The sequence below is a fragment of the Nesoenas mayeri genome (assembly GCF_963082525.1).
Source record: "Nesoenas mayeri genome assembly, chromosome: 9".
Classification (NCBI taxonomy): domain Eukaryota; kingdom Metazoa; phylum Chordata; class Aves; order Columbiformes; family Columbidae; genus Nesoenas; species Nesoenas mayeri.
The window spans coordinates 20943421-20970306 of record NC_137557.1 but is presented as its reverse complement, the minus strand read 5'-3'; the positions used below and the strand labels follow the sequence as shown (position 1 = coordinate 20970306).

The following is a 26886-nucleotide window of genomic DNA, read 5'->3' as shown; positions in this document are numbered from 1 at the left end:
CATTTTGAGTTTCAAACTGCAGTAATCAAATTTACTCTTTCTACCCTGGTTTGCCCTAGATATGTCAGGAAATATAAACATTTGCCTTCCCCAAAAAGCAGCTGTGGTTTGGCTGTACCTGGCTGTGATCTGAAGTTCACTGAGAGATCCCCTTTGCTGGGCACAGACCTGCCACACTCTGTCCTTCTCTTAGAGAATTAAACCCCAACTGTGATGAAAAGTGTCGATGTTGTCTGTTGGCAGGGCTGTTGACTTAAATTTGGAAAGTTTATTCCAGAGTCACTATCACAGGTGCCAAAACATGAGCCGAGTAGTAAGGGCTGAATAGGGGCAGCTCGTGTCAGTTTGGCTGTGGCTGTGACTGCTCGCTGCCATCCTCAGCCCAGCTTCTTTCCAACCGCCCGTGCACACGTGGGTTGAGCGCAGGCAGCGCTGCTGGCCTGGCTGGGGAACTGGCTGCAGACTGCTCTGCAACGCTGTGCTCTGCTCTGTCTGTCTCAAGTGGTTAGATCTGAAGCATCGGTTGTGCTGTCAGTTTCGAACAGAATAATGCAAGCGAGAAGGGAAACGTAGTCAGTTCAGAGTGCTGTGAGTGGTGCCTTGTTTTGGTGGTGTAAGGGAAGAAACATGATTTCTTAATTTACTAACAGGTGTGTAGGATCAAAATCAAACAGGTTCTCAGACACTGAACATGCACACAGCAAAAAGCGGTTTTCACTAGGAACTACTTGTAATCTGAGCAAACAAAAGGTAAGTATCCTCCTCTTTTACATGTTGGAAACAAAACGTGGAAACTTAAGGGACTTGGGTAAGGTCAAACATAAATTTTTGTATTGCCAAATCTAGGAGCCTATTGAAGGCTTCCACACTGGTTTTCAAAAGTTGTTAGTCTGTGGTTGCAGCTTAAAGTATTTTGAAACATCTTCCAAAGGTTCCCGCCTCTCCTCTGGTTTTGGGAAGCTGCGTTTAAGAATCCATATCTTGGCTCAAGATGTCCCAGCAAGATACAGGCCATCCTGTGGAACCTCCTGCTGGGGTCCAGGAGGGGTGGTGGGATATGTCATGTGTAACGAGCTTGGCTGCTTTGCAGCTTGGGAGTACAGCTGGTACTCGGAACAGGGGAATGGTCCCTTGGGGTGGGATTTCATTGTGGACCTTCTTTAGCTGAATTCTTTACTCTTCATTGCTGCTGCCCTGGGGAAGCACCAGGTAGAGTCTGCTCCTGGTACGACCAGAATGTTTTCCATGACCTAGGTGGACAGAACAACAAAGCAAAGCAAAAACAAATGAGGAAGGGCAGGTGGCTATTTCCCCTCCTGACTTCAGAAGAACCATCTTTGTAAGTGTAAATACTGATATAGCCGTTAATTTCACAGGGGCTAGATTGGCTTGCTAATGGGACCTTGCTGCTTTTTGGACCACTTAATACTGTCACCAACACCTTGATGTGTTTAGGTTTTAACTGTTTGACCTTATGTTGATTTTAATTGAGTGTAGGCAGCTAAAAATCAAAAATACTTTTCTGAGATCAAGTGCATGTCACCCTAAGGTAACTTAAGTGTTTCTAAATTATATTTCTTTGTAAGTTCATTTTTCTGTTAGTCTTGACCTTTTTAAAATGGGATTTTCTGTTAATTTTGACTTTTTTGTTTTTTTAATCATGGGAAGTTGTCTGTGGTTTCCTGACTGTGCTCTTAGAACAGGATTCACTTGAGAGTTTGACCCAAAGCCTGCCAAATTCAGAGCTGTGTTTAATCTCAAACTGCTAAATCCCCTCAGAATAAAGCTGTGTTCCATCTTTATATTTAGCTGTTGTTTATATGACTGATGCCACTGGGTGTCTTCATTAAGAACAGGGATGCTGAACCGAACTGTCTGGTATTACTTACCATTCCTTTTTCCTACCCTTTGTGCAAAATATCATTTATGTAGTCTAGCATGGAGGAAGTGATCTCAGTATAAATCTAAGTTCAGCCTAGACCATCAGAAACAAGCTACTGGACTCTTGTATGTGCCCTGTGGGGCTGTCAGCTGGTGCTGTTGGGGTGTGGGGCCAAGCTGCTGAGACAGCACTTGCAAATTTTAGTACTTCTGGATGCTCATGCTGAACAAGTGTTCATCTCTAGTTAGACTGTCAAAGATGATGGGCTCTTTTCTGTCTGCTGTGGGTTGCCTTCTAATGCCTGTGCGTCCGATTTGTGGCAGCAAACTCTAGTTTTACATCAGTGTCACTGCTCCTGATAGGACTGGAATTACCTGCACAAGGAACTGAAGAAAGGGAGCAAGATGCAGAGACCTGTAACATTGCTGTTGCCTGTTTCAATTAATTACTGTGTTATAAGTGATGAAATTGAAGAATTGGCCCTGGTGAGAGGTGTCTTATCTAGTCATCAGTTGCTTAAATTTGGTGCAGGTCTGTAAATGATTGCTATTCCTTTTATGTAAATAGTATAGAGAGCTCATCATGCTTTGAATAAAAGTTTTGGGCTTTTCACCTGGGTTTTTATAGGTTTTTACTCCTTTTTTCTCCCTAAAAATTAAGCAATAAGTTCAAATACTGGTGAAAACTCTAATAGAAACTATCTGGTAAGCCTGAGTATCACTTTCCATGACTTCAGAGTAGGAAATGGCAAAACTGGTTTGGGATCTGGACTGTAAAATTAATGCTTCATGGAGAGACTGGTAAATATGTTTAAAGGTAGAACATTTCTGTGTACTTGGCTTCCTGTATGGCTTTTAAGTGAGATGGCAAAAAGGAAGTATTTCAAATTTTAGTGGGGGAGGGTCAGGGAATTGTTGTTCCTGATTTCTCCCATACTCTTTTTCTTACAATTTCCCTTTCTGAACCTATGGCCTAAAGATCTAATAGTCTCTTGGTTTCTTTAGGTTTTTCTTTGCTTTTGTTTCTTCTTCCAGTCTAACTCTCTTACAGATTTTTGTTGACAGATAAAATGAAAGGGAATAAGAAATACAATTGAACATGAAAGTATTAATATCTTTGGAAGTTTTCTGTGCTGTGCCACCTTATATGGCTCTTACTGCAGTGGGTAAAGCATATTAGGAAGCAGTTCCTATTAAAAAAAAAAAGTCATCTGTCATTGGTAAAACAGTTGGCATTAACATCTGAGTTGTTGTTAGGCTTAGATGTTGGGATGAATGAGGCAATTCCCAACTATCAGAGCTATTTTATTTCATCTCCCTGGAGAACCAGATAGGCAGCGTTGTATTGATTTGCATTCTGAAGTTCTCTTTATAAAACTGTACAGGTCTAGAAACCTACATATTCCATTTAAAAACAACTTCTGTTTTGCAGTAAACAGTAAAATCCACAGAGTGCTACCTACTTGTGTCTCAGTTTAGGCTTTCTACCATATGTGGTCTCTGTGGCACTTCCTTTAAGTGTGGTAAGGCAGAGTTCTGTGGCAGTGAAATGCTTTCCCCACAGGAGAGCAGACATGTTTCTTTGTTTGTCCCTGGATGATACAGAGCAAGAAGATTTACCTTAAGCTCCTCTAGAAAATATTTTTGTATGCATTCAACTCTTGTTGGTGAACAAAGTGTATAGGATTTTCTGCTGCAAATGTGGTTGGACATAATGAAAGATGAGTCATATAGACTCTAAATTCATGTGAGTTCTGGTAATGTTTGTCTCGCCTCTGTATTGCAGTTATACATGTTGTCCCAGGGAAGCTGAGGAAGGAATTGGTAGTACAGTAATTAATGTAGAAACCCCCTTGATGTGGACCCACTGACCTCTGTCAGCATAGATTGTTTTAAAATATACTCTATGTGCATGAATCTAGTTTTCATGCTTTTATATTGTCTTTGGGAGGAAAGGGAAGGATGGATCCTCAAGAGTGTAAATCTTTTGAATTTCCATGAACAGTCAGCCAACCCTTTAGTATTCATGATCTTACTCTCAGGAAGTCTCCCAGATAGACCCACATGCAAAGAATTTATCTTGCTTAGCACTAGACTGATGTGAAGTTATTTCGTTTGATCAGGATTAAACAATTTATCACCCATCTAGAGGAGTGCCAGGTCTGGAGGCAGTGACTACAGTGCCTGCCCTGCTCGGTGCCTGCGCTTCATATTCAGAGCCTCTTCTCAGCTCTGCAGTTCTAAACATTAACAGTTTGGACTGTGATTGTATACAGTGGGTTTCTTGCCTTCTGAGATGAGGACTGGCAAGGGGAAGACCAGAGGAGGGAGTAGTGAACTCTGGGAGGTTAATCACTCATTGTGTCTTGAGTATTTAGGAGCAGTAGTGCTATGGCCATTTGGCATTGACATGAAAGATGCATCTTCTGACATCCTACTGAAAACCAGGCTGTTTGGGAACCACTGAAAAGTCTCTAATTGTAGGTGCTTTGTAGGTATGTTATAGAATTTTCCACTCTTGTGTACATGTTCCATCCCCTCTTATTACTCCAGTGTACAGAACTGAAGATCAGGTCCTCCCCTGTAAGCCAACTTCATCAGTGAGGGAGGATTTTATAGCCCCAGCTGCTCAGCATCACATGTTGCTGTATGTTGTGGGAGCTCCTTGCCTTGTTCCACTCAAGATTAGACCAGTTAAAGTCAGTCATCTATTAAAAACAACCTGTTTGAAGGTGCCTGGGGCAGATTCAGGTTGAGCGCTCATGGAAACCATGTCAGAGGTCCTGTAACAGGCATGAGATGAGCAACAGTGTTTGTGACTGCTGCCTTGGCTGTTTGCCTTCAGCCTCCCAGGTACAGTTTCCAAGGGACATCTGAGAAACCTGGATATGATTGGCGTGGGCAGGTCTCTCCCTGCAACAGCTGTTCCACCTTCTAGGGAAGCTGAGGTCCATGAGCTGGAAATGTCTCCAACTGCTCTGCTTCTCCAGGGCATCCCGCAGGTATGCAAACAGTTGGAGGAGGGCAGGCAGAAGGGAAGCTGGGTGGCTGTGGGGAAGAATAGAAAAGGACCTTGTCTGAGGAGAGTGACAAGTGGTCAGAAGAGAGAGTCAAGAGAGTAAAGGGAGGAAAGGGCTTAGTTAGTGGTTGTGTAGGTTTTGGTGAGTTGGGAGGACATTCAGTTTAGGGCACAGTCAGACATGTCCTGATCCTTGGTTCCAGTCATGAGGTACTTTCTGTGGGATACAAGCTGAAGTGAAACAGCTAATGAGTACAGGTGTGCAGTAAACCTGCAGTGTGGGGCAGAAGGTGGTTTGGAAACTAAACCAAAAATCAGAATAGAAGAGCAGCTGAGAACCAGACAAGCAACAGAAGGAAGTGGGTCAAACTCAGACAAAAAGTACTTAACAACAAGCCTAACAACGCTGCATTATGCAGATGCTGCCCTTAAGACCCGTGTATTTCAGAGAGTTCCTGCTTCGGAAGCTCATCAGGGCCAGTGCCTGATGGTCTCCAGCTGTCCTGCAAGCTGTGGCCCTGGCTGATGCTGCCAGCTCTCTGCAGTTGTGACATCTAGTGCCTCTTGCAGTTCCTATTCCCCTTTCCTATTCAAGGTTTCCACCCCCTTGAATTTGCTGGCATAATTCCAGTGCAATCAAAATGGTCGTTCCATTTTGTGGGGTTTTTATATATATATATGTGTGTGTGTATGTATGTATATATATATATTTTTTTAAGGTCTACTTAGGAACTCTTGAGTTAATGCAAGCAATTTGACTTGACTTGAAGTAGCTACACATGCTAATAGCTACATTATCAAGCATTGCTTTGGTGATCTACTAAAACTGGAGGTGTTTCTCTTTTAGCCTTGATTATTTCAGCTGGAATAGCACATCTGGTCGTGGCCTTAGTGACACTCCAGTGTATTTTAGAATGCGAAGTCCACTGTTGAAGTTAAACAATACCTCTGTTAATCTGGGGGCGGAAAGGAAATTTTCATGACTTGTGTTTTGCAAACCGCACTTGAAAGTTACCATCCTAGATATATATGCATGTTGTCAAGCTACATATAGAAGGGACAAATTCAGGCTTTGCATTGGTTGGGGGGGGGGCGGGGGGGCAGAGGTGTTCAATTTTTTGGTCATAAAGTCACCTTTAACATACTTTTTGTCCATATAATCCTTATATTAAAGCTGGTAGTGGGATTATTTTAACCAAAAAGAGTTCAAAACAGCCTGGGAAGTTCTTTCTGACTAGTCAAAAGATGTGTGTGGCAGTGCCTGGCCACAGGTTACCTGGGGCGGGAAGAGCAGACACCTCCCTTTGACTTAGAGAAACAGTCTGCTGGAACCTGCCTGGGTGTTATTCCTCGCTCACAGAAGCAGAAGCTTTGTAGGGTTATGTGCTGTTTAACATTTCACCGTCATTTGCACCAATGCATAGCGCTGTGCCCCAATCCACAGGCTCTTGCCTGTGGATTGTTTTTTTTTTTTTGGTAATTCCTGGCAATGCACTACTTTGAGCATAGTAAATACCATATTTTAAACACTGGTAAATCAAATAGTAGCTGTTTGACTATGCACACATTGTGCTCAATGAGTTTAACATACTTTGTGTGTCTTTCTAGCTGAAATCATTTTATGAGTTGCACTGGAAGTGAGGTGTGGTGTGAGGTGGTGCACAGTGAGCTGTGTTCCCTGCTAGGTGAGGATGGCTTGTGTTTCTGTGGATGAGTGTTTCTTGACAGCAGCCTTGAAGCTGAAGCTAATGATGCCTTTAGCACTGCTGGGCTGCATAAGGATGGACCTCACAAACTGCTGGCAGCCTATGGTAGCTGGATTCCTTTGCCCTGGTGTGGCCGTACTAGTGTGAGCTTTCTTCATGCACCAAGTAGTTGCGGGGGGAGCCTTGGTTGGAAATTGCTTCCTTTTTCATTTGATTTGGTCTTCTCTGCTAAATTAGTTGGGTTTTAATTGCTGAATTCTCCTCTAGCTGAGGCAGCAGCTGCACCAGACAGATGAGTCTCAAGAGAAGGGTTGGCTCCTGTTCAGCTGGGCCAGACACAATGCAAGGTACTTCTGGCACCTTCCTCTGTGTTACTGGGATATAATCAATCTTGGAGTCTTTGAAGACATTTGTACAATTTTAAAATCTTGGGCTTTGGACTAAAGTTTTGTTTGGAAACACCATTGAAAAGTTTGTCAAAATACAAAAGAATAAAAACCATTAGAAGACAGATTACACTGAGCTGCTGTCTCATCCTGCTTGCTTACGAGTGTTATGTGCAGTGGAAGCTATTGGCTGAACTTGTTTAAAAAAAAATAAATCAGCCTATCTTTGAAAAAGTTGGTGAAGGTAGATCAGTTAGCATGTATTAAGTCTTGCTTTCTGGTCTCAGAGTGTAGCTTTTAGAGTGTGTACAACATTTTAAAGGCAGTGCAGAGCAGTTGACATCTCCACCGTGTGTTAAGAGAACTGTTAAATTATAGCCGGTCAGCTAACAAAATGAATATATATTTAGCTTTTGGAAGTAGTTAATTTTATTTGATAAACGGGCTTCCATGCTTCTAGGAACTTATACTAATGCAGCTAGTTTTAATGGACAAAGTCTCTGACTTCATTTGTACCAAGGTTCAGAATGGAGCCCAAACCCTCTGCTGATGTAAAACAAAAAAAATCCCCAAGCAACATACCGCATACTCCACAGCTGATTTTGTTAGAGCTGGGCCAGATGGACATCAGGTAAAGATGCATAGTTTTCTGTGCATTTAGCACCTGAAGTAATTTGTAATTGTGACAGGGAGGTGTTTGAAAGTGATGCCTATGGCATCTTTTGAGGTCCTCTCCAATCCCTAGCATTCTATGATTCTATGTATTAAGTCGTTTAGGGTTGCAGATGAGTTTGGCGTAAGGAGCATCGCTGCTTTCCAAAATACTCATGCTTTAGACTCCAGTTCAGTGTAATTTTTCTTGCTCTTCTGAATGTGACCTTGTTTTTCAAAGTGGAGCAAGATACTTTATCCTGTTTTTTATAATAACAGCAAGGTTGTAAAGTCTATGATTTCCCACTTTAGAAAATAAAAAGCTTAGCCACAGTTTTAACCACTACTCAAGGGAAAAACAGACTAGAATGGAAAAATAATGTGCAATTGTCAGAGTAATCCTTCCATCTGATCTGAAGCAGAAAATTGATTTGTTTCAGGAAAGCTATAAACCTCTTAGAATTGAAGCCCCGGCATGTACGGTGGAAGGTGTTCTGCTCTGTTAATAAGTTCATGCATAAGAAAATGAAACAGAAGGAGATTGCTTGGGATGCAGGTGTTTCACATCTGTGGCACAGCATTAGAGCCTAGCAGAGGGCTCCCGTCATGGTCAGGAGCAGGTCTGGGAATAGAGAGCTGGGTTTATTCAGTTGTAGGAAGAGAAGATGGAGGGAGATCATCTGCTGTCCTCAGCTGTCTGCTGGGAGGAAATAGAGCAAGTGGAGCCTGATTCTTGCAGGTACACAGTGGTGTGCTGAGGAGTGATGGGCATGAGCTGGAACATGGGAAATTCTCACTAGATACAATTTTTTAATTTGCTTTTTTAACATTAGTGTGGTCAAATATTGGAACAGGAGCCCTGAGAAGTTGTGGCATCATCTGTCCTTGGAGATGCCTAAAACTTGGCTGAATAAAGCCCTTATGTAGTTTGACCTGCTTTAAGGGGAAAGTTGAACTAGAGGTTCCTTCCAAACTAAGTTATTAGTTGAGAAATAAGGGGACCAGCTTGGGGAAAGTTAAAAGGTCTTAGAGAGAAATGACGCTGCTGTTAGGTTCTTTACTCATTCACAAGTGGTGCTTTTTCTCTGGTGTATAGAATGGGTCTGTTCCTGAGCTCCAAGGAGAAGTTTGCCCATGAGGTGGTCTCCCCGCTGCTGACTGGTGGTGTTGCACTAAGGAGGGTGTGTGTGGGGCTCAGGGAGTGCTGTGTTTTGGGGAGAGCTGGGTGCTTACCCCATGTCCTGGCAGTGTTTGTGCAGTGTGCTGCTCGGTCACCACTGGGTCACTGTTCCTCCCTGCTTCTTTCTCTGTTGTAGCAGGTATTTTGCATTAAGATGAAAGAGATGAGATAAACTAATTTTAGTATCAGAGTTATTAAAGACTTTAAGGTATTACTGAACGGTGTTAATTTAATCTCAGCACCCAGGCACGTATAGCACTGAAAACTTTTATTAGGTTTCTTTAATTTTCTTAGAAGTGACACCCCCAGGGTGGTATTGAAGCAAAGGAAATTGCCAGGCTCTCTGCATGATAGCACTGACCTGATAGTATGGCTGAGGCAGTGGGGTGTGCTCTTCACCAGTCTTTTAATGCTCTATGTTTTACATCAGGTTCCTTAACTGTCAGGGGCTCAGCACTGTTTCTATTTGTGTGCCCTCTGCATCATTTTGGCTCTGGACCAGCAAAAACTAATCCTTAGGCTCTTGGAGTACTCATCGGAGGAGGTAACTGGGTGGGGAATCCCAGGAGTGCAGTTCCAGCTGAGACAGCCGTATTCTCAGAGCTTTCTGGAGGAGATGCAGGTTCATGTGGTGAGGCAGTTCAAAGGGGAGCGCTATCCACAGCACTGATTGCTGCGTGGAGCTTTCTTGCCAGGACCAGCACGTAGGCAGCATGGACCGCTCTCTATTCACACCCTTTTGCTACAGGTCTGAGCTTTACAGAAGCCTTTCAAACAAAAATTCAGAGGGCTGTTGTAAGGGGAAATGCTCTGAATAACAGCAGCCTGGCAGTGCAGATGAGGAGTAACATTTACAACCCCTCTGCTCAGATACCTATTTGCAAAACTGAGTTGTTTACTCAGCAGTTTGTACTATAATTCCACATACACTTTGTGGTGGCAGCTCAGAGAAGTGGTCCTTCCCCAACCCCCAGTTCCTTGTGACAGAGCAAACATATGTTAATGGGGTAAGCTGGATCAGGGAACCAATCCAAGTTAAAGCCAGCCTGGCCAAGAAGCTAATTTCAGCCTGGGACAGCATCTCTGGCAGAGGAGAGCAGGCGAGCGTGCCCAGCCGGTGATGAGTGCGCAGCCCTCCTGCTGCTGCTTTTAGCAGCCTGCTGGTTTATGCTGCTGTGTGGTGGTCTCCTCTCAAGAGCTTTCAGCTGGGTTTAGGACCTCAGATTTGAGTGGGCAGAGTTGTTTTTTCCTATATTTGAGATATCAAAGCATGAAACAAATTCACCTCTAAAATGGTATCTTGAGTCAGCCCAGCCTGTGACAGCTTTGTGAACTGATATAAAATGTTGGTGAACTGAAATATTTCACTTTAATTTTGACATTTTTGATAGAAATTAGCTGCACTTTCAAATGAGAGTTATTGTAAACTCAAAACAATATTTTCAAGTCAAATGAGACATTTCAGCAAATTCAGTGTTTTTATGTTTTTTCCCTGGCAAGGGAGATTTATTGGAGCTCCTCCCTGCAGTTGTAGTTTTAATGAGCTCTTGAGCAGTCCCTGAGCAGAGCCTGGTAGTTTGGATGTTCCTCTGTTGCTTTTTTGGTGCATCTTTGTACCCTCTTGTTTTTCATCATTGTCGACTGCATGTGGGGTTTTGCGATGTGAGGCCAGATGATGAGGGCTAATGCAATATAATTGTTCATTAATATTTCTGTCCCAAGGCCTGGTCTCAGGTGCTCTGTGGTAGCCTGTGTGGAATCCTCTGGAGGAATATGGCCCTTTGGAGAATCAGGGTTGTTTCCACTCATTCATGCCCTCTGGTCCTGTTGTTGCTGTGTAGGGAGAGACTGCCAGTGGTGTTCACAGCAACTTAAATCCAGACATCCGTGTTTGTTTTTAATTGACTTTCAATGTTCTCTGTAGTTGTGAGGTGGAAGTGATTTCATTGCCTTTATCTTAGATGTAGGCAGTGTAGAACTTGGTTTCAAAAATTTCAAGGTTACTTGACAGAGGTTAGTAGATGGAGATCTACTAAGTTTAAAACCAGTTCTTTTTAGTTCAGGTAAATACTTTTTGACTTTCACTATGAGTTAAGCCTAGAAATTGAAATAGCAGCCTCCGACTTCCTAGGGTTTGTAGATAGCTCTGGGTCTCTGTGGAGTCAGTTCCTTTCCTTTGGCCATGGACTCCTAAACTGAGGCTCTTCCAGGATCAGACATCACTTCTGGTTTTGTGGCAACTATTGCTGCTTGTTTTGTTTTGAAATCTGATTCAGAAAGGAACTACACATGTTAAAACTAGAGAGAAAAGGGGGCTGGGGAAGCTACTTCAGCTACCATAGTGTAAGAGGTGAATAAGTGGTTCCTTGAGGCACTATACAGATCAATATTGCATCCTAATTTGAGACATGGTTTTCACTCAGATGTTCAAGTTATGATGCCTTTAGAACAAGGTGTGCAGTGGAAATGTTTCCCCTTTGACTGTGCATATTCAGTGATTCTGCTGTACCCTTGACTGTTTAGATGATTTTGTGTCCAGTGGTCTTAACGGTATAAAACATGTTAATAGCTGATTAATGTGGTGTTGTCCAAATTCAGCTGAAACAGTAATAAATTAGTGTTCTTGAGACAATAATTGACTTTTGTAGTATCATTCCTTATGAGTTGTTTTTTGTTTCAAAATTTTAAATATGGTTGCTCTGATATGAAGAAGCATTGTTTGTTTTTATGGTTTAAGTGGGAAGTTTTTCTAATGCTTGTGTTTTTCTTGTTTGCTTTAAGAGTCAGATTTACAGATCTGTCAACATCGAGCACCAACATGTTGCACCAAAAAAATGGAAGAAAGCTACCAGGCAGCTGTTCGAAGGGAGAGGACTCAGAGTATCCAGGCACTGAACTTCGAACTGAAGTACATGATCGTTGGTCATATCACAGCTTTTCAAGGTAGGAACCTCTGAGGTACTGCAGTCCTATGAGTAGTTTATAAGTATCTTCTGCAATCAAAAGGAAGAGCTCCTTCCTTTGTTTCCCATTTCTCTTGCATCGCATGTTGTAGTTACTGGCTTATGGTTTACTTCTCTGTTCTTTGATCCTGCTTTTGGGAAAGGTGATGACACTTAATCTTGCCTGGTATTTTAAGCATCTGCCTAAATCTAATTAGGAATAGATTTAAGCTTAGACTTTGTTCCTGGGATAATTTTAAAAAAAGATTGGCATGGCTTTTTTTAAGGCATTTTCAGATTTCAGTTTAGGTACCTGATGGTTGTTTGTGCTTTGATATTATCTTCTGTTGCCAAAACACTCACAGGTGTAGCAAGTTAAACGAAAATACATTTATTTGATGCTGAAGAGTAAATGCTCCGACTGATATTTAAAATGAGAACATAGGGCTGTCTCTATGTTAGTGTTTCACTACCTGACAGGTCACGTGAAGAGTGATCTGTTTTCAAGAATTACAGCCACACAGTTAAATATGAATGCATGAAGGATCCTGTGCTGAAAGTGTGTTCTTGTAACTCTTGCTGTTCTCAAAGCTACCTTGCTATAACAGGTTGATGTAAGTCTGTGTTGTTTCTTTGTATGGATGGTTATTGTACTATTAATGGCAGGAAAATACTCATGTAGGATTGTGTGCTGTATGATGTTGAACCGGGGAGACTTTTCTGCAGAAGGACATTTAAGCATAGGCTGTGAACTTTAAATATGAGAGAGCTGAGTGATTAAATCAATCACTGAGTGACGAATCCAGCTTACTGGCTGCTGTGGGCCTAATTATGTGCTTGATTTTAACTCTCTGCTTTGCTATGTTTACTGCTCAGCACCCTCATGGAATGGGTTTTGAAAACAAGCCAGTAGTTATTAAAATACAGTGAGGTCTGTATCATTAAATGTATTGTTAAAGGCCGTTTTTCTCAAATAGTATCTTTTTTTTTTATCTTGTTTCCTCTGTTTGAGTGAAAATACTATAAACAAAAGATGTGATTGACAGTTAAGGGATAGCATATTATCTAAAATTGACAGTAAGGGATGTTGAAAGTCTGAAAGAGACATGCAAGGGCAAGACAAATTTTCTTCTTTTGGTTGTTTACTTCTTTTCTATGTTTTGTACTGATGAGTGAGAAATGGCGTTTTGGTTTATTTTACAATTAATAGTTGAAAATTTTAAATATCCCCCATGATTTAAAAATTAGATTGGAGGGCACTTTGGAGGAGCAATGCAGTGAAAGAGTGACTGTTGGCATTGTTGAATGGTGGTAAGTTATTCAGACAATCTTTCAGTTTCATGATTGAATAAAGATAAGGTCAGAATAGATTAACCTACCAGCCTCTATAGGTCAACCCAGTAGCTTTATTGTCCATTGCTGATGAAGCCTTTTGATGGAATGAAAGAGGTAGTTAGATGTTTCACACAGTTTAAATTTACAAGCATTTTCTGGAAGTGGGTAAATAGGTTGTTTGTTGTGACTTGTTCTGACTGGCCTTCTGTCTACATGAGGTGGGAACACTTGAAAAATGTAACTTTTCTGTCTTGCACTGGGAGCTGCTTTTGTTCTCTGGTGTTGTCCCAGGTGTCAGGGAAAAGCCCCTCTCTTCATCTGGTGCTGTATAAACATTCTGTTGCTAAGAGTAGTGCTGTGAGAGACATTTACTGAGAGGGAAGATCTTTGCATTGAATTAGCTCTGTCCTTTGAGCCTGTTTTGTTTTGTTGCTATTTTGAATGATAAAGTGTGAGTGTGCCAAAAGCACTTTTAAAGACTTAGAAAAGAAATATCCTTATTTTAAAAGCCTTCAGGTGCCTTTTAGATTTCATGTTTATTGCAGCAGTGAGAGCTGGCTCTGATTTGCTAAAAAAAAAGCAGTTCATTCATTTATATGTGGTGATGTTTACTTGTACAATTTTCATGCACAATTTACTTTCTTTTATATATGTTTTTAGTAATGTGTAGTCAAAGCAAAGCAGTACTTAGCCTTGCTGCCTTCTGCTGAGGAAAAGAAATCTTAACGGCTTTTTATGCACTGTTTATGCAGTACTGTTAATATTATATCCATAGTGATTAAATAGTTTAAGACTAATACAGTATATGAATAGGATTTTCAGGAGTCCAGCTTTGAGAACATGGTGGGAAAAGAGAGCTGGTTTTGGAGAGTGGAGGGACAGAGAATGTGTTTAAGCTCTCATCTCCTTATTCTATAACAGAAGTCAAAAGACACTTGGTTCTGAAGACCTGCAATTAGATACCATAAGTATTAATAGCAAAAAGCTTTATCATATGAGTAGGGATTTAAGGAACTTGGTTAAATATTCCCTCTGCACTGCCTGGTTACTGCAGTTGACTGTAGACATTTTGGACTTGAAGGCATTTTGTTTCTTCTTTTTAAATTGAAAATGCTATTTAAGTAGCTTTGCCCACAGCTGAAATAAAACAATTTTACAGGTGCTGGATTTAGTTGTGCAGAATAATGAGTCTGTAAGACTTGATTAAATATACCACAGCTGTGAGCAGGCTTGTTATATTTGGGCTAATGCCCAATCTGTACATATGGACAGCCTTAGCACTATGGTGCAGTCCTGATATTTTTTTTCCCCCTTTTAAGTTTTCAATATTAGCAACCTAGTCGTTGCTCAAACACTTAATAAATCAAGCTTTTGCATGGATGTGTTTTGCTTGAACTCCTGTCTCTGATGTTGTTGCTGTTACACCTGATTTGAGTAGGAAGAGGCACACTGGCATTGGCTGCGGGCTGTAAAACAACCTACCTGGAGTAACAGGAGAGGAGAGAGGGAAGCAGGAATGAAAGGGCCAGCTGGCTGCTGGGGAACTGTGGCATCAGATGCAGCTTCTGCAAAATCAGATGCTGTCACAAAATCTTTTGGGTGTTTGGCATGTTGAATGTCACCAGGCACTGGAGGAGGGTTTCATGGAAAACTGCTGGATCCCCTTTCACTTCATGGTTTGGTCCATGGTGTAGCCTAATAGTCATAACTATGGTATTAGTCACTGCAGATGTGTTATTAATGACTTGCTACTCCAAATAGATTCAAAGGCAAGATGGAGTGAATGAATGAGACATGTAAGTGTGCCAGACTGTAATAGGAACAGTATAACAGAGGAGAATGTACCTATTGTGATGCTCCCAGTATGTCACCTTCTGCCTCTTCACAAGGGGTGGTGATTTGGATGCATTTTGGAGTGGGTCAGTTTGTCCCATCTAAAGGTGTGTGCATCTTTTTGTCTTTGCTCCCATGGCTGCAGCCTGAAATGCCCACCAGAACTACTTAAATGAATGATCAAACAGGATGCTTTTATTTTGTGACTTGCTTTCCCTGTTGATAAGCAGAAAATTCTCCTTTGAACTTAGTTTTCTTTGTCCCAACGTTTTTTAGGCTTGCATGTAAACAAATGTTTTAGCTTAGATTTATGTCTTGGTGGTGATACTACATGATACTTGGCACAGTCATCCTCCTGGTCCCCACATTCAGTCCCTGCACTCCCTTGGGGACACTTCAAAGCAAGGCAACTGATCCATTGTTAGTGGATTAAAAGTGGCATGGATGTGCAGGGTGAAAGTTACTGTCAAAAGAGGTATCAATAGCCTAACAGGAAAGCTTTGTTGTGGGCAGACAGCAGAGAAACCTGCCCTCCCTTGTCTGTGTCCTTTCTGGAGCACTAACAGGTGCCGTGTAAGGACCCCAGAAAGCTTGGCTCTGCCCCCGTCATGATGAGGCTAATTTGAGGTAATGAGAATTGAAACACTGCTAATTTTTTTTGTGCTGCAGAGAAGCAGAACCAAGGTACTTTGAAACCTACATCACATTTCAGTCACCAAATTAGCAGGTATCAGAGGTACAGAGTAAAGCTTTCTTTAAGCTGAGCAGTTACAAAAAAAAAATTACTATTCTTTGTACTTTTTCTACAGCAGGCAATAAGAATTGTTCACTCACAGCTACTGAAGAGAAAGGTTTTTCATGAATGAAAGCATGTTTGTTGTAAAGCAATAATTTTGTGTTGTTTCTCTGAAACAGTGTTCATCTGTGGGGTCAAATGGCAGGACTAGGTGTTCCCATATTCTCCCACCTGTGGGAGGATAGATTAGCTTTGTAGCACTCTTATTACTTTCCTAACTTGAGGGGTTTGGCAAAGCTGTGCTTATGCTCTGCTTTAAATGGAATAGGGAGATGCTAGTTGGGAAAGCTCCTTGCTGCTGTTTCCAATAGAAGGAGTTGGCAGTGACATTGTTGTGCACACATGTTGTTTTGCCCTGTTATCATCTAATCCAAACAGACAACTGGGAAGGATGTGAATGGTACAAGGCAGAGGGGGGAAACTAGTTGTAGCAAGGATGGAGCCCAGATTCCTGACTGTCAGTAAAATACCTGAAAGTTAATGCCTAGTCGATCCAACAAGTCCTTAAGCACAAAGTTTTTGATCTGGCATCCTCCCTGGTAAATGGGAGGGATCAACTGGCTTTTGTGGGTCTTGGGATGGATACAATTAGTGGGCCCAGTAATCAACTAACCTGAGCTTTCCCCCAAATAAGTAATGTAGTACACTGGCACTTAGAGCCATACACAGTTAAAAACATTCTCCATTTTAATTTGTCTGAGTTGCACCATTGCTGACACTTATTTTTGCTGAATTTAGGAGTATCAGCTTGAAATAAGGGGTGAATGGTTAACAGTGAAGTGCAATGAATTTCAGAAAACAAAAAAGCCTTGGCTGGACAAGTGTACTCTGGTTTGTAGTTAATTACTACATGAAGTGTAGTCACGATGCTGGAGATGGTTGAAGTCCAAAATCAGTGAGCTATTTAAAAAAAAAAGCCAACCATTACCAACAGAAACCTTTCTGCCATTACCAACGATGCCTCTGGTTTCCTTTATTTACTTCTGGATTACAGAAATACAGAAGTGTTTTTAAAATAGTGATGGTGGTTGTTTTTTTTTTTTTTTTTTAATCTCATAGTACTTGGTCTTATTCAGTCAAATTGTTACCTACCCATTTCTACTTGTATAACCCTGCTAAGAAGAATTTTGTACTCTGCTGACCTCGGAGCTGAAAGCTGGCTGACGTGTATAATTTGCTTTTGGCTCAATACAAAAAGTGTTTCCCTACAGAATGAGAGACAGGAGAGAGAGGCTCCATTAGAGTATTTTTGTCCACCCCCTGAATACTGTTCATTCCTGTTCTGGTGCATCAAACAATCTGTGTTTTCGAGCTGCAGTGAAAGCCTGTTTTATGTATGCAGCCGAAGAGAGGCTGCAGTATTCCTCTTTAGCTGTAGCTTTGCATGTATTTCAATACACATAAATACATATAAGAATGCAACTTGGTTTATCTTTGTGACCTCTTCTGATCCCTCTAAAAAAGTACTTGTGATTTCTAGAAACCCTGGAGAGGAAGGGAACTCTGGCTGATTGTAGCTTCCTGAAGTGTTTGCTGGAAGACAGAGATGCTCATTTTGTCCTTGATTTTTGGCACAGTTGGGCTGCTTTGCCCTGTCTGCAGACAGGTCAGTGTTTCAGAGCAGCACAGTGTGATGAAGGGGTATTCTCCATTAAGTCTTTGATCTAATTCCTCCTTTGTATTTTGGTACTACCTGAAAGTTGATAAATCTAGTGTGCTTAGCATGCCATCAGTTCAGACATAGGAATTCCCCTGGTTTGCAACCTACTGTAAAACAGTTTATGGTGAGTGGAGGCAACAAAAGCTTAACTGTAGGGTGGGAGAGCCAGAGTCCATTAGAAATAAGTAACCAATGTCACTGAGAAATTGGTGTGTGATAGCAGTGAAGCATTACCTTTGGGGATGATCTCAGGCTGCCGTCCTTTTTTCATTCTCTTTATCGGTGCCATCTCAACTGATGAAATGTCAGCAACTGCTGTGTGGTTCCCCATGCTGCACATAGGTGCTGCCACACCGGGTGAAGCTGCAGGGTGGTGTAATGCAGTCTTGTCCAGTGAATGAACAAGGAAATATATCAGAAACATGCACACGCTTTCCTTTTTGTACCTACTGTTTCTTGGAGAATGATAGTTCAAAAGCTTTCTGGGTTAGACTGAGATGTATTCATTATCCACTGGTGTATTTATCCATTGTTGTACCCACTGTCCATTAATTCTTCTTTCACCAGGGTGTCTTTTGGCTACCACGAAAAAATTGGCAATATTAACCACATGCTGGCCCACAATTTGGTTATGCATCAGGTTGCTTACTTTAAGCATGCTGCCTACTAATTCCATTCTGTCACTTGACTCTTAAGTTTTATTGTTTTTGTTGTTGTTTAAAAGTGTAGTTATTGCCAGTATAATTATCTTCTACATGCCATTTATGGTTTTAGATTAGCTAAGGCTTCAGTTTTTTTCTGCATGTGGGGTGAGGGAAGCAGTGTTAAATTCTTTCCTTTAATTGTCCTTTTCTTGGAAAAATATAACAATAATATTTGGCAATGTGATATTCTCTAATGCTCTCACCTTTTATCTTCTGAATGTGCAGAATTAAAAAAATCTTGGTGGTGAGCCAGGAACCGTGAGTAAATATTAATGTTACATTGTGAATGGTGATTATTTAACTCATTTTACAGCTTATGTGTATTCAATCTCTAAGCGTTTCAAATGGTGTGAAAGATTCTCTTTTGGTTGAAAGACTACCTGTGTTCCTTTGGAATAATACCTTTTCACAAGTTAGTCTTTTGTCAGTATGATCAATTCAGGTAGACATTTTCATGGTTTAGATTACAAGAGAATGAAAGTGTTTCCTGGCGTATTGTTCCATTTTTCATAGAAATTGTAATCAATATGATCTACTATCCATAAGTAATTTAAGGAATATGCTTTAATTTTCAGCTTGTATGTATATAGAAATAAATGTGGGGAAAAAAAAAACCCAACCAAATAAAACTTCCCCTTTTAAAATTTTTCTGTCGTGCATATTAAACATAAAATGTGTGTGAAGAAGTTGATCCCGACCTCTTATGTCCTCCAAGACTGTGTCTCCTGACTCTTCCCATACTCTTTTGTCTCCCATAGTATGAGTTATGAAAGTATCCAATGACTTTTACTGTTTTCACTGGTGTTTTTTTAAGGTTATCTGAGTCCTACTGAAACATTTCTTTTCATGAGTCAAACTCCTAATCACATTCAGTTTCCTTGATAATGCTGCCTTCTTGCATCTTGCCTTTCATCTTGTGTTTTCCAGTGTATCCCATGCTGCCAGTCACCTGTGGTTTATGATTTAAATCTCAGTTTCTGTCACAGGCTTGTAATATCAGCATTTTCATTCACTGATTATCAAAATTCTAATGGATACCTTTTTGTTTTTTCCTGTGCCTGTCTTTCATGTTAGAGAAACATGTGCTGTGAGCATCCTCTGTGCCTTCATTGTCTTCCTTTAAATTCTGTTCTTAAAACTCTCCTTAAGGTCATGATAAAACACTTGTGACATTTCAACCCAAAACATGCTGAATCCTCTGCCTGTTATGTTGTCGTTCCTCCCCTGTGTGTGTACCTATCAGCTGTGCTTTGCCTTCCCTTTTCTTGGAAACTCTGGGACAGGCACTGTGCTTTATCTTGGATCTCTACAGCACCTGTGATCCTGGTGCTTTATTAACACCCCTAGCTGCTATAATAATGTAAATACTTGTTGACCTGGGTAATTTTTGTGTGTTTCTGGTTCCATTGATGTATCCCCTTGCTGCACCTTGTCCTTTGGGCAGCTTGTAAGGAAGAAATTAAAAGAAATTTAAAAGAACACAGGAAAAAAAAAATCAAAGGAAGGAATAATGGAGGAAATCGCAATCTTTGACTTAATGCTTTCAAAATAGCAAATTCAAGTGGAAAATTTAATGAAAACCTATGAAGAACGCTTAATTCTAGCCATGGAATGTAAAATACTATCTTTCAGGCCATATCTAGTAACAAAGGTCATGTCCCCAGACTCTATTAATAATGGATTTCTCCTTAAACATAGGAAAACCTCATATCAAGTCTTATTTATTACACTGAAGTGGCCTTCTATCAATCAGCAGTCAATGGTGACACTGTGGAGTCACCAGCATTGCAAGTAGTTCCTTGTTATGAGAGTTCCTGCATGTTGTGTACGGGTTTGATTTAGGAAATAGTGCAGTTGTTTTTTCATGAAAGTGATACGCAGAAATGTGCTTGTGGATAAATGGATAATATTAGTCTTGCCAGAAGCTTACGTTGGTAATCATTATATACTTACGAGTTTCAAAGTTTTTTATTGGTTACCAGAATTATAGTGCTTTGATTGTTAAGCAAAAGTGTTATATTGTTACTTTTAAAAGTCATTAAATACAGATTTTACAGAATTGTTTGGCCCAAGGCTTTGAAAGGATTGTGTAATTCCCTGTGATGTGGTGAGATAAATGTACATTAAATACATTTAGAAGGAAACAGCAAATAGTCTAGGTAAGATATAATCCATTTAGCCTTTATAATCATTGTGTAAAATTGCCCCCTGAGTGAGCTTGTCTGGCTTTGACTGTCATTTGATAGCTAGAATGTAAGCAATTTGGGGCAGGGACAGTATCTTCATTATCTATTTATAACTGTTGTTCATGCAATGTGGGTAGGGCATATTGGTGCTAGAACAAGAAATCTAATGAGCACGAATATCTAGTCATCTTACATGTCTGTGTCCATATTTCACCTGTCTGTTGTTGTAATGATCGATCTTCTTTGTTCTTCCAAGTACCTTGTCAGGCTGTTTCCAGAATATAAAATCATAGTGGAAGTGTAGCCAAATAAATCAACGACAAATTAATCCAGATAAAAGAAAACACAAAAAAAAAAAAGAAAATTAAGGGAACTCTGCAAGAGCAGAGGGAGCAAATGAATCTGAGGGCTTGGCTACCTGGGGAGGCTTTAACACAGCTGCTGCTGTGAGGGCAGTGTTTCTGTGACAGTGTTTCTGGAATCTCCTTCAGTGTCTTCTGCTGCAGTTGCACACTTTATTCACAACTGTCTTGTGAGATTTCAGTGGCCTCCTTACTGTGGACTAGAAGGTGGATGGTTTTCTGCCACTACCTCACATTCTTTCTGGCATGGCATTTCCATACACGTAGCGTTACTGCTCAGTCTCCAGTTATATGAAGACCCCCATCCCAGTGGCTCTGCTGCTGGTTCTGTGAATATTTCAGTAAATCTTACAAAATTGTTCTCAGTGCAATCAAGTCCAAGTTCCCTCTTGCCTAAGTTAGTCTGACATTTTGTGAAAAGATGGATGAAGACCTGAGCAGTGGTGTGTTCTGACAAATTTTTTGACCAGGAATGTGAGTGTATGAACACAATTCCTGCACAAAACTTTTGCAGCCTGAAGAAAGAGAATCATTGCCTGTCTTTCAGTTTATGGGGGAGTTATTTCAATTATAATTCAGCTTTAAATTACACATCCATTTCTCCTGAAGATGATTGTTTCTTTAACTTCCTGTTGTTGTTTTATTAGTCCTTGTATTGTGAGATTGAAAACAGGAAAGGCATTCTTTAAGGATATTTCTACATATAAAACTTCAGATGTTCTTTGAACAAGAATATAGGTACTGTAACATGGAAACTGAGCGATTCAGTAAAAATAGGAGAAAAAATGTTGGAGATAACAATCTGCATGCAAAAGGACTGATTTGCAGGAAACCCTTCATTCTCACTGTTGCATTTTCAGGCTTCAAAAAGAAAATGATTGAGTGAGACTGACAAGGTTCAGAGAGCAGATATCTGAAAGCAAGTATCAGGAGAAAATAGATTGAAACCTCAGCTCCCTGCCCCAGTAATAGCAGTGCGGCATTTCAGTTTGCAGCATGCTTTATTTGTCAATGGTGGTAGACTCTCAGTGGATGAAGGTAATTTTACTCAGAAAATAAAATAAACTTGGCCAGGTTAACTGGCATTAGGAAATACACTTCTATCTCTTTCTTACCCTATTTTAGGAGGCAAATGTGGAATGTCTTGGGTTCTTCTGCATTAGTTTTTCAGAAAAATTAATTCATCATCTATGTAATGCAGATGTATTTTGTTTTTTACTTTCAGAGGAGTTTGCATATATGCCTTTTAGTAACAGTATGTAATAATGCATTATTGAACCTAAACTGTTAGGTATGTATAGTTGTTAAAAGTGAGGATAAAATACTTTTCTTTCACTTATTAACAGAAAGTGACTTATTGCTGTTGCTGTCATGTGGTATTTTATTTATGGGCTAGGACTTCACTGTGCTGTATATAAAAATCTAAGAAACTGTGCCAGTCCCAGAAAGGTTGCAGTGTTACTGTAATATGAGAGGCAGAGGAATAGACAGATGGGGGTGTGTAAGAACAATAGGATCACGTTTTTCAGTGTAAGAGATAGCAGTCTTAGCGTTTACGAGCACATTTGTAATGTCAGGATTTTTAGGTTAGATTTCAGAGTTTCTGTGCTTCATCTTGGCTCAAAATTTGCTCGTCAAAATTTTGTTACTCAAGGATATCATGGCTTCCTAGGCTGCCTGCCAGTTGAGGGTGTTGTGATGGAAGCAGATAGGCTTTGAGGATGCTCTAGTTTAAAAAGAGGTGTACTTGATTTATGTAGTTTATTCATGTGAGCATTTACCTTCAGACAGAATATTTTCAAAGCTCTTCAGAATTGTGGCAATAACTGCATGGAGATATCTGGTATGTGAGCACGATTCTCATTAAAACTTGCTCCTCCATCTGACCTTAAGCTGAAAGGGCTGTTCATCATCTGTCGACAAAAATTTCTGTGAAGTGGTATGTGCAATACATCAGACTCGAAGTTAGCATGGATTCCTTGTCCTGTGCCTTCATTGTGGACATCTGTTTGAATTGCATTTCTGCACTTCTAGCCATGTAGCTGGAGTGTAATACTTTGGAAGTGTAGCTATCAGATTATGCCTTTTGCTCGCTATCTTGCTGGGACTTGGAGTTTCCTTGATGAAGTACTGGAGCTGTAATTATCATCATGCTTGTAGAAAGTTTAACATGTTTTCTCTAAACTCAGATCTTTTATATTTGGGAATTAGAAAGACTTGTGTAGTTATGAACAATCTGCTGCATTATTTCCTATCCATTTTATTGGGAAATGGTTAGCTAGTGCTGCTACCTAACAGCGTCCCATTGACTCTGTAACTTTTCGTTAAGCGTTGCATTGAGTTCTTGCTTTTGGAGTGAACCTGAATGCCATTGATGATCTGCAGGGCCTTACTGATTTTCTGTAAGATAGCCTCTATGCCACCGGTGCCATTTCTATTAAAAGGAGGGATTTTTCTACCTGCTTTTCCAGTCTAATTTGCTGTCTAAATGAAGGGCTGAGTTGCTACTGTAGCCCTGTTAACTGCTTGTTAGCGTTTTGTCTTTGTCTTAGAACCAAATGTAGATGTTTCAGTAGACACACTGAAAACACGCTGAAATACATGGCGCTTTTAACATTTGGTTGTCGTTACCTTTTGGTAGTTAACCAGGCTGTGTTGACATGAAGTTGTATGGCTGTGTCATGGGAGAGCAGGGTTTAAGGGCAGGTGGAGCTTGTCTGCGTAAGACTGACCTGCAGTTGGGTTAGAGTAGGGTGTGAACTCAAACCACTTCACTCCTTATGTGTGTGTTTGTATACTAGGATGAGAATGTCTTAGTCTGAATTACTGGCAAGCAGCAGTTTTGATTGAGATACTGTTCCAGCACCATATCACAGGTCTTACATTGTTTCCAAAAACTGTTGATGCAGGAGGCTTTGGATTTTTTTTTTTTCTTATTTTTGATGGAAGTGAATTAATAGTTGCCTTGGCAGTCACCAAAATTTTGGGATATCTGCAGACTTAGGCAACAATGTGAGGATAAGATGTGGAAGTAAGGAATTTATGGGTCATGTGTTCCCCACATCCCCAAAGTCTTTCCCCTGGTTTCATAGGCTTATTTACAGCTACTAAAGGGTGGTTTGTGTCAGACTTTAGAGGATCCACCAGCCTTGTTCTGCTGGGGATAACTATCTGCTCTGAATCTTCAAACGGAAAGGGGAAGGTTTGAGAGATTGGCTCGCTTCTTTTTCCTCTATTAAGACTTTTGTCTTTGATGTACCATACTAAAATTAGGATCCCTGCAGATGTTTACATTTGGAATGGAAGTGCTGAATGCAAATCTTAGTGGATTCTTATTGGAAAGAAGAGCTCTAATGCTTCTTGCATTTTTTTACCATAACTATTTTGCAGTTGTGTAACATCATCTGATCTGTGCTGTCAGTTTCTTGGGAGAACCTTCTTTAGCAACTTTTAGATTGCACTGGGGAAGAGGGATGTTTGTAGGAAACTTAGTTTCTTTACCCTTTCTATAATTGGTGTTGTTAGGTTTTGTAATATTCACCGGAAACAGAAGACTATAAACAGGAGTAGTGGCTTTCTTTAGAAATAAATAGTATGTATTTGCTGTCAGGATTTTAGAAGTGCACGTGTAGAAACATGGAGCTTGTAGATCTTTCTTCCCCTTTCAGTGGTGTTTTAAGGAGGCTTCTCCTTGGCTCCTTTCTAGTACCTGTGTTTTCCATACATGACAAGTGATTCCTGAAATGCCTGAGGTCCCATGTCCCACTGGCACCTTGAGCAGGAGTCACAGCTCCAGAAACCGCTTCTTGTTCCATCTCTGTGCCCAGGCTTAGCTTGCCTTTGCCCAGCTGCACAGGTCTGTTGGACTCTGGAACCATCAAGCAGCTTTGGTACAGCTGGATATGTAGTAATTGTGGGTGCATAAAGAGCACTCTCAGAAATACAGCTGACCAGCACGCCCCAAACCAGTTGTCTAAGCTAGAACTTCCTTTCTACATGCATTTAATCAGTTCCTCATGTATTACACCCTGCTTTTTTCTCCTAGTAGTTTTGGCCCAGGTTGTGTGAAACTCATAACAGAAAATATGGTCTAAAATCTCTGGAAAACCTTTTATTTCTTCCCATGAAGAATCCTCTAAGGAAATGTTATGGCATGTGGCAAAGAGCTGTTTTTTTCCTCCTCTATGGACTAAATAAAAAGTTACTAATCAGGGCTGCTTTTGTGCCTGACACAACAGGGAATGTTCCCGATGCTTCTAAATGATAGATTTTCTTCGTGTAACAAGATAAATGCAGATCTTATGTGTGTGAGCTAAGAGGGAAAATTGCACCTTTGTGCCATTAGGCAGTGCAGGTTATTTCCTGATAACAAGGTCTGTATTTGTGCTGTGGTCAGCTGGGGCCGGGGTGGGAGGGAATCTCGGTAGTTTTAATGGTGCTGTGTCTGTTGAAGGATCTAAGCCATTCAAGTATAGTACAACTTCGATGCAGCCAGTCATGTGGGTATGCACTTAAATGTGAGCATTTTTAGGTTTTGTTTTAAAAGTAAAGAAAGGTGAAGGACTCTTGCTGAAATACATTCTTACAAAGTCTTAAATCCAAGGTACATCTTTCTGCATGATGTGTATGGTGAAAGAGGCTGTTTGGATTTGGCAGAACTCTGTCACTTCCTGTAGCACATTGGCCCACAAAATTTGGAGTAGTTTTAAATGTGCAAATATTTAAAAAACAAACAAAAACCACACACACAGATTATGGAATATTTTTAATTTTTAATTCTTAAAACTTTATGCTCCAGAAAGACTAACTCTTTCAGATGTAGTCATCTGTAAAGCAATGGTCAGAAAATATAAACATCCCCAAATTTATTGCCCAAAAAAAAGTTTTATGGCCACTGGCAAGTGAATGTGAAATTGAAGAAACAGCAGACCATCTACAGGAGGATGAATCCTTTTAGCCCAGGCTATTTTGCTATTTATTTTGACTAGTTATTAGTAGTATTCTTTGTAAGTAAAGGCAAATTGTGTCCTTTGGTAAGCATCAGTGGAATTCAGAAACTTGGAAAATAAGTTCCTGAACTGGCTTAAGTTAAATGGGTGTAATATTAATGTGTGGGTGGCCCAATATACCTAGGGTATATGTAAGAATGAAATAATGTCCCATGGTTTTTGGCCCTGTAACAAAGGGATTGCTTTCCAGTGTGCTGTGCTGGGGATCCACAGGATGCTTTTTCAACCCTGCCGTCGCTGTGATGACTCTGCAGAGGTACAGAGTCACTCAAGTGTGCTTTTGTATATGGACTCCTCTCTACCTATATTTCCTGCTGCAAAATGCATCTAGGACTCCCCCATGGAAATGTCTGACTCTACTGCCACTACCTGGTTCCTACTTTTTTCTGCAGTGTTGACAATTATTGTTTTAGGATTGGTTTCTGCTTCCTAAAAAATGATAGCTGTACAAACTCCCAAGATGTTTGACAGCAAGAAGCTGTAGTTCAGAGTCTGGTTTGTTAGTGGATTCTGCCAGTGCACAAAAGCTGATCAAAGGCTTCAAATGTGTGCATGTGCTTCTTTTAGTGAAATGATTCTTACAGTTGAGCCATCATAGGCAACCTGACAGGCATGTCCTTCATTCCATCTTGCTTTTTGTATTGCTGTGAAGTCTTGGTCATACTTCTTGGAGCAAAGGGTCAGACCCAAGGCAGAAAGCCATCAGAGGAGAAAACTGCATAAAGTGATAACTCAGTCTTTGTTTATATAACTTATTTCAGTACTGTTTGGAGCAATGAGTCAATCTGTGCACTGGAAGTAAAGCAAATTTTAGTGACTCGAAAGTGCTTGCTTGAGAAGCTTCTACCGAAGCTGTTGCCATCCTGTAAGGATTTACATACATTTGAGATGTTAGCTTTCACCCTGGCAGGCTCTGTCTCTTGAGTATCAAGGTCCTGAATAGTGATGGTAGATGTCAGTAGGTGGATATACTACCAGTGTGGAACAAAGTAGGTGTTACCAAGATGAATAGTTTTCTTCACTTGAAATCATAGGAATGAGAAGTGGGTCTTCTCTGACTTAGACTTATATAGTCTTCACAAAACCGAATAAAGCATTTACTTTGGTTTTGGTCCAAAAGCAGTTAAAATCCTTGGTAATATTTCAATTGATTTAATAAATGAGCTTGGACCCTGACTTCAAGGATAGAATGCAACTGAAGTTTTTAAATTATGATGCCAAAGAAAGGGGGATGCT

At 40.5% G+C, this 26886-nt stretch overlaps 1 protein-coding gene across 1 annotated transcript in view; it reads left to right on the top strand.

Annotated features, from left to right (window-relative positions):
* The window catches only part of LOC308043590 (glypican-5-like), a gene marked incomplete at both ends in the record, with an annotated part of 341547 nt that overhangs the window by 11762 nt on the left and 302899 nt on the right, over positions 1–26886 (top strand). Inside the window, one exon of the mRNA XM_080349758.1 lies at positions 11605–11766. Coding sequence (XP_080205884.1) covers positions 11605–11766 — 162 coding nt within the window. The remainder of the gene's footprint in view (positions 1–11604; positions 11767–26886) is intronic.